Source organism: Triticum aestivum, chromosome 5D (genome assembly GCF_018294505.1).
Source record: "Triticum aestivum cultivar Chinese Spring chromosome 5D, IWGSC CS RefSeq v2.1, whole genome shotgun sequence".
Classification (NCBI taxonomy): Eukaryota; Viridiplantae; Streptophyta; class Magnoliopsida; order Poales; family Poaceae; genus Triticum; species Triticum aestivum.
The window spans coordinates 56,339,295-56,346,849 of record NC_057808.1 but is presented as its reverse complement, the minus strand read 5'-3'; the positions used below and the strand labels follow the sequence as shown (position 1 = coordinate 56,346,849).

The 7,555-nt window shown below is 45.3% G+C and overlaps 2 protein-coding genes across 3 annotated transcripts in view; one reads left to right on the top strand and one right to left on the bottom strand.

The window, feature by feature from the left end:
* The first annotated feature begins 490 nt into the window (after nt 1-490).
* LOC123124323 (septin and tuftelin-interacting protein 1 homolog 1-like) lies at nt 491-3,557 on the top strand. The gene has a single exon (XM_044544957.1). The coding sequence runs from the start codon at nt 887-889 to the stop codon at nt 3,353-3,355; it is 2,469 nt and encodes an 822-aa protein (XP_044400892.1). The 5' UTR covers nt 491-886; the 3' UTR covers nt 3,356-3,557.
* Nucleotides 3,558-4,646: 1,089 nt separating this feature from the next.
* LOC123119415 (cold-responsive protein kinase 1) overlaps nt 4,647-7,555 on the bottom strand; it is a 3,837-nt gene continuing 928 nt past the window's right edge. For both annotated transcript variants that reach the window (XM_044539218.1, XM_044539219.1), the window contains exons 2-7: nt 7,036-7,181; nt 6,842-6,957; nt 6,376-6,586; nt 6,045-6,282; nt 5,792-5,942; nt 4,647-5,130 (exon numbers count right to left, since the gene is read on the bottom strand). In XM_044539218.1, the coding sequence (XP_044395153.1) occupies nt 4,774-5,130; nt 5,792-5,942; nt 6,045-6,282; nt 6,376-6,586; nt 6,842-6,957; nt 7,036-7,138 (1,176 nt within the window). In that variant the 5' untranslated portion in view covers nt 7,139-7,181 and the 3' untranslated portion in view covers nt 4,647-4,773. The remainder of the gene's footprint in view (nt 5,131-5,791; nt 5,943-6,044; nt 6,283-6,375; nt 6,587-6,841; nt 6,958-7,035; nt 7,182-7,555) is intronic.

Below are 7,555 nucleotides of genomic sequence, written 5' to 3'. Positions count from 1 at the left end.
TTTTATTTAGATGTTTAACAATGTCCAAATACATGATTAACATTTTTTTTATGTTTACTTTTTCCCATACACAATTTGCATTTTTTGTATACAGTGAAAACATTTCAACATTTTTAAATGAGTGATTAACATTATTCAGAAAAATTTGAGAACTTACCTGTTTTATCTCTACTTTTCCATACACGTCGTACATTTTTTGTGTACATGACAATCCATTTTCTATATACATATTCAACATTTTTTATATGTACGACTAACGTTTTTCAACTTTTGCATATATAATTATTTTTACAATACTTATATTCAGAATATTTCGGAATACAAAAAAGTAAAGCAGAAAAAACGGATGCAAAAATGTGAAAGAAGAAACGGAAGAAAGGAAACGCTGAAGGCCTGTGTCCGCGCTGGACCCGCCCAATCCGACTGCTGCTGAAGGTCGGTAATACTCAAGTCTTTCACAAAAGACTAATCAAAGCCCAACGGGCTAGAAGCCAGTGGTAACTCACAACCGACCTTACGCCGTCCGTCGCTCCGTGGTGCGCCTCCGCTGGAAGCGACACCCGCCGTCTCTGCCCCGCCCGCCGCTTGCTCCCCTCCCTCTCGCGCGTCATCCCGGGTTCTTCGGCCGCCCGAAGTTCGCTGCCCCGAGCTCCGTCCCACCGGCGGCCGCATCGAGGTCGCCTGGTCCCCGCTCCGTCTAGCCGGAATCAAGCCACCGTTTGGCGTCACCGGCAGCGAGGTAGTAGGCAGGGCACCGCCATCCCTTCCCACTTCCGTTTACCTCGCCTTGTTTGTTTCGATTGGTTGGCTGAAAGCCTGAGGTCTGCCCTGAAACCCTACGTTTTGTTTTGATTTGGTGACCGAGGAGGCGTAGAGCGGCGGGGCCATGGAGGAGGACGCGGAGGGCATGGACCGCTTCTACTACGAGGGCCCCCGCGAGCGCACGCTCCAGACCCGCGATGACGCCGTCTACGGCGTCTTCGCCGAGGGGGACTCCGACTCCGACTACGACTCCGAGGACGACGAGGGGTCGCGACGCCGCAAGCGCAGAAGGGACGAGTCCGAGTCTGACTTCACCAGGCCCGTGCAGTTCGTCTCCAAGGGAATGCCCGAGGGGGTGGAGCAGGAAGAGCAGAGGCTTGGGCTTGGCCAGGCCGCGTCCTCCTTGCGCACCGCAACCGCGGGGGAGGACACGGAGGAGATCATCGACCTGCCCACGGGGTTCGGGCAGCGGATCGCGGAGGGTGCGCGTGCCAGGCGGGAGGAGAAGGAGCGGCAGTATGAGGCGGTCAAGCGCGGACGCCAAGCGTCATCGGCCGAGGTGGATGATGGAAAACCAGCGCCGGCCCCTGGCAGCGTGGAGTCCAACACGAAGGTGGCTAAGATGATGGGTATGATGGGGTACAAGAGAGGAATGGGTCTCGGCAAGAATGCTCAGGGAATCACCGCACCGGTGGGGACCATCCTGCGCCCCAAAAATGCCGGACTTGGCAGTATCGAGGAGTTTAAGGAGGCCAAGCCCTTCACTGCCAAGGAGAACCTGCCACCCCCACCTCCTCCGCCGTCTGCCAAGAAGGAAAAGCAACGGTGGTCCAAGAAGGCCAACTTGAAGAGAGATCAGGTCCTGACAAAGAATGAGTTGCTGGCTATGCGCGCCGAGCAGGAACAGGATGAGCAGCCCACGGTTGTCCAGAAGGTGATTGACATGCGAGGGCCTCAGGTTCGTGTGCTGACAGACTTGAAGGGGCTCAGTGATGAACAGGAGATGGGGGCGAATGATGTGCCAATGCCAGAGTTGCAGTACAATGTGCGGGTGCTTGTTGACGAGACTAAGGCTGATATCATCAGGTTGGATGGGCAGCTGCGACAGGAGCAGGAGGGGGTGGCTAGTTTGGTGCGGGAGAAGGAGAAAGTAGCAAAGCAGGAGGCATTGCAGAAACACCAGCTGCAGGTTATGGAGACGATTGCAGGTGTGCTGGAGCAAGTCTGGTTGGACGATACAGCTGGTTTGCTCATGCTGCGAGGGTTGCTTAAGACCTTCCAGGAATTGAAGCTGCGCCATGAGGAGGAGTTCAAAATGTGCAGTGTTGCATGGATTGCTTGCCAATTTGCTCATCCATTACTGATCCGGGTCTTCCAGGGGTGGCAACCTCTGCAGAATCCGCTGTTTGGCTTGGAAGTCATGTCGTCATGGAAGGATTTGCTGCAGTGTGACCAGCCATATGATTTCTCAGATGCTACTGAATCAATGGCTCCATATGAACAGCTGGTTAGCGAGGTGATCCTGCCAGCTGTGATGATATCAGGAACTAATTCATGGGAGGCTAGGGATCCAGAACCAATGCTCTGCTTTCTCGAGTCATGGGAGCAGTTGCTGCCCCCTATTGTACTCCATTCAATATTAGAGCATGTAATCATGCCAAAGCTCACAGCTGCTGTCGAATCCTGGGATCCACGTAGGGAGAAGGTACCGATTCATGTATGGGTACACCCATGGTTGCCGACTCTAGGACGAAGGGTAGAGACCTTGTGTGACTCTATTCGTTACAAGCTGAGTAGTGTCCTCCATGTTTGGCAAGCTCACGATGCATCAGCTTACGCTTTGCTATCTCCATGGAAGGGTGTATTTGACCCAGCAAGTTGGGAAGACTTGATAGTGCGTTATATCATTCCTAAACTTAAAATGGCACTCCAGGAGTTTCAGATCAACCCAGCAAACCAGAAGTTCGACCAGTTTAACTCGGTTATGATTTGGGCTTCTGCTGTACCGGTACACCATATGGTCCATATGTTGGAAGTTGATTTCTTTAGCAAGTGGCAGCAGGTTCTCTACCATTGGTTGTGTTCACCGAATCCTGATTTCAATGAGATCACAAACTGGTACAAGGGCTGGAGGGGTCTTTTCCCACCAGAGTTACTCGCCAATGAACGCATACGAATGCTTCTAACGGCTGGTCTTGAGATGATGAACCAAGCTGCTGAAGGGGTTGAGTTGGTGCAGCCAGTGACAAGGGAGAATTTGGGCTACTTGAGAGCAACAGAGAAGCGGCAATTTGATGCAGCACAGCAAGCATCACAATACCCAGCTTATCGTTCAGTGCCAGGAGCAGCCATGGGAGATATGAGCTTCAAGGAGTCTATTCAGGCATATGCGGCTGACCAAGGTTTGCTGTTTATGCCTAGAGTTAATAAATCCTATAATGGCAAGCCAGTGTATGAATTTGGCTCCGTGAGTATCTTCATAGATTCTGTCAAGCGACTACTCTATGCGCAACTTCAAGAGGGAACCAATAGATGGAGTTCTGTGTCTCTTACACAACTGCTGGAAATGAACCGGATGGCAAGATCACACTAGCAAATCATCTAAGCTTGAAATTTCATTTCATTTCTATTTTCCCGCTGTGTAGAAGTCTTCAGAATGTGGCTTTTGAGAGCAGTGCTGTAGAATTAGTTGCTAAAGAACAAAGTTTCTGATGATGTGTCTGAATGTGATTTTCTACATGTATATACATGCAACTCAGTTGTTGCTGCCCAAGAATGAATAGTCTATGCAGATCTATTTCTAGTTGTACGTTGATATATACTCCGTATTTGTTTATTTCTTGAGATTTACTGTTGTTTTGGTAATTTCATTTCCTGCTGTGTTTCCTGACATAATCGAATGTCCCCCACTGGGACTATTAGTGTGCATCTAACTTTTGTCATTATTATGTGTTAAAGATTCAGGAACCTCCGATATGTACTACTCCCTCCGATATGTACTACTCCCTCTGTAAACAAATGTAAGTGACCTAAAACGTCTTACATTTGTTTACAGAGGGAGTTTAGATGGATGAAAGTTTTTGCTGTGATACCATGTTCAACTGTTAATATGACATGGTTGGGTTATTACTGTGGTGCATTTTTTTTTAAATGACAGCAAGTACTTTTGTTTAACTCAGGCTTACCCGGACTGTTTGTTTGGTTTAACTTGTACTCTTCAAGCTGCGGAAACCATTCCATACAAGGTGATTTCACATGGAATGTTGTGAGGTTTTATCATGACTAATTTGATAGTGCTTTTCAGTGTTTTGAAGGTTCGTTTGTCAATCCCTGCTTTCAGTGTTGAGCTTCCTCTTATAAGGATATATATTTTTGGAACTGCAGTTCCATGGTTCCTCTTAGATTCAAGACCTTATTTGGTAAGAGATATCTTTAAATTACTTCTGTACCTAGATATCTTCACTTGTTTCAGTTTACAGTTTATTGTTACAATCATCCCCAATAATCTGCTGATGTATTTTATCGAAAGACTTGATATTATCAGTTTGAGTTATTGGCATTTCAGGGTGGAAATTTCACAGGTCTTTCATGCAGATGCAAGTCATGTCATTATCCGTGTGAGATTTGTACTGTATACTTGACTAAACATTGTAGCTACTACAGTATTTCTGTGCACACAAAAAAAGGTAACCCTGGCTTGCTTGCTTAACTTAGGAAAGGTGCTAACTAGCAAATCTCTGTAAGTCCAGCGCTCCCTGCTTGGGTGCCTGGTGTAGCTGTGCCCTTCTTCCTTCACCTATAAGCCATGCTCCACAGGACACTGAGGGTCTTCAGTTGTTGATCACCAAAAGCTCAGATGCAACATATACAAACAACTAACAGTGTATCTAAGCAATCCAGAAACACAAAACGAAATCAAATGCCTCTCTTGACATGCTTTTCGTCATCCCTCCAATTTACAGCCATTGTTGCCTGAGCATATTCTCCTTCATGTGCCTTTTTACCTTCTCATCAGGGGCTGTCCCTTATCACAGTGCTACCAGCGGATGCAAGGTTAGACACCAGTGAGTGGTTATCCAGCGGAGACATTGATGGAGACACACTTAACTGAAGAGCAGGCTCGATTGTTCTGACTTTCAGGTCCATGACATCTGTGATCAGGCCTGGCCTCATGATCTTGTCGCCGACGGGGCACTCACCCTTTAGCATCTTGGCGACTGTCGACATGGAGGGCCTGACCTTGGGGCTATCCTGGGTGCACAGGAGTCCTATTTTCAAGAACTTATGAGCTTCGTCGGTGCTGAAACCATCTTTTAAGGTCCTGTCGATGATGCTCCCAAGATCACCAGACTCGTAGAGTGTCCAAGCCTGGCAAAAAAAGTGGATATTTCTGATTTATATTCTTTAATCTACTATTGACAATGTCAAGAGACAATGCTTCAGCTATTTTTGAAATAGAACCTTTTCACTTCTCTTTGCAGGGTAAGAGATTAAAGATCTCTCATAAATCGCTGTTTTACAATGCAATAGCAGGTGCATATAATAATTGGACAAAACTAACAGATATGTCCTAAGAATGAGAACACCAGTCAATGCAAGTGGCATAGAAAACATTTTCAGAAACCAATCCAGAACCAGTGGGCCAATAAAAAATAATCTTAAGATAAGACAATGAAAGCTGGCAGTACTACCAAAAATAGTAATTTTCAGGACAGAGAGGAAACTTCCTGGTACTTTCCTTCAGAATACTTCCAACTGTATTTCCTCTTCATCAAAAAATAAAGAATGCTTCCAACTGTGGCAAGTATATTATGCGCATCTACTTGTGATTATCTAAATTGTTCAACCATGTGCACATAGTAGGTATATGTCTGGCATGATTATCATGGTCTGATGTGGAACATCTTGAATCTATCATAGATGTATTCTGTACTAGACAGAAAATACGTATTTGTTTTTCCTGATATTTTTTCTGAACTTTCTAGAGAATCATAATTAAGTACATATATTTATTGAAATTGTTCTTTACCGTTTCTAGGAGGAACTGATCTTGGAGAGGCAATCTGGGGTCGGTGTGCCACCTTCCACTGACAATCTCCAGCAGGAGAACGCCAAAGCTGTACACATCAGCCTTCTTTGTGAGCTGCCCTCGGATTGCATACTCCGGTGCCAGATACCCTCTGAGAAATGAGCATATGTCAACTTGTCTTAACCACACAGTACAGTATATATCAATATATGCAAGGTTAAATGAGAGCAGCAACAGGTGTCACTTTGCTTACAATGTTCCTGCAACCCTCGTGCTGATATGCGTCATGTTGCCTGGGAAGAGCTTTGCTAGCCCGAAATCTGATATTTTGGGGCTCAGGTCCTTGTCAAGCAGAATGTTACTCGCCTTGATGTCACGGTGGACGATATGTGGCCGGATTTCTTCATGCAGATATGTGAGACCCTCGGCAACACCAATGCAGATCTTCGCCCTTGTGCTCCAGTCAAAGCGGATACTACTGTGGGCATTGCCTGAACAACATCATGACAAACCAGGGGGTTCAGAGCAATGAATTTACCAGCGATTCAAAGTTCTGATGAAAATCGAAATTTGGTTGAACATACCAAAGAGGGTCCTTGCGAGGCTGTTGTTCTCCAGATAATTGTAGACCAGCATTTTCTGACCTCCATCGACGCAGCAGCCGTGCAGTTTTACAAGGTTGTGATGGGTTATGCTGGATATGACACTCAGTTCATTCAAGAACTCCCTTGTTCCTTGCTTTGACTCGGAGGAGAGCACCTTGATGGCAACTTTCTGACCATTCTTCAGCTTTCCCTGCATAATTCAGACCAGAGCCTGAGCACTCTTGAAACACTACTGTTTGAATTTTGATAGCTGGTCCAAGTGCTACAGTGATGCTAATCACTACGGCAGGAATAGTATAACCTGCCGCTTTCTAATAATTCAGGATTATTTGGAATGACTGATTGGTGCATAAGACATGTTAAAGGATAAATATATTGTGGTGTTTGAACTTGGAAATATCAAAGCTTTTATGGTGCAAACTGCCAAACTGGCAACTAAACCTACCAGGTAAACGCAGCCGAAAGAACCCTGTCCAAGTTTGTTTCCTGAGCAGAAGTTCCTTGTGGCCCTTTTGAGCTCCTTGGAGGAGTATATCTTCACGTTGCCATGGAGCGGTATGTCTGAACAGAATAGGATGAATCAGGAGGGTTTTAGGATGCTTCAGAAGAACAAAAGTTAAATGAGATATGCAGGTTTACCTATGTCCTGCTGTACAATTTGGTTTCTGGATTTTCTCTTCCACCGGAACACAGGACAGCAAGTCATTGCTAGGGAGTGGAATTTGCTTCTTAGAAGCTTCATATAGGTATTCAAAAGCTCATGCAAAGAAGAGTTCGACAAGAACCTGAGGAAAAGAACAACAATCAAATGGATTATGTAAGTATCTTGTTGGAGTTTTTTAATTTCCTTTCAGCCGCATAAAATAACTCCTACACAGAATGAAGCTACTTATGTATTTCTAATTTAACTTCAAGAAGCTAATCTGGTAAGTGGTAAGATGTCCTCCAAGATAAGAAAATGGCATAACAGGTGGCACTCGTAATTCAAATAGATACTGATGTTTATTCTTCCTCTGAGGCGCAGCAGGAAAAAAAACACTATGCTTTTGTGTGAAATTCCAATGAAATAATGTAGAAATTAAGCAAGCTGGTTACAGTTAATGGACATATGAAGAATATTTTGTGTGGAGTACTCTACTTTTGATAAACAAAATCAATG

Bases quoted from the DNA above. Each gene is read 5' to 3' on its own strand.
- LOC123124323 (XM_044544957.1), top strand. From the start codon at position 887: ATGGAGGAGGACGCGGAGGGCATGGACCGCTTCTACTACGAGGGCCCC.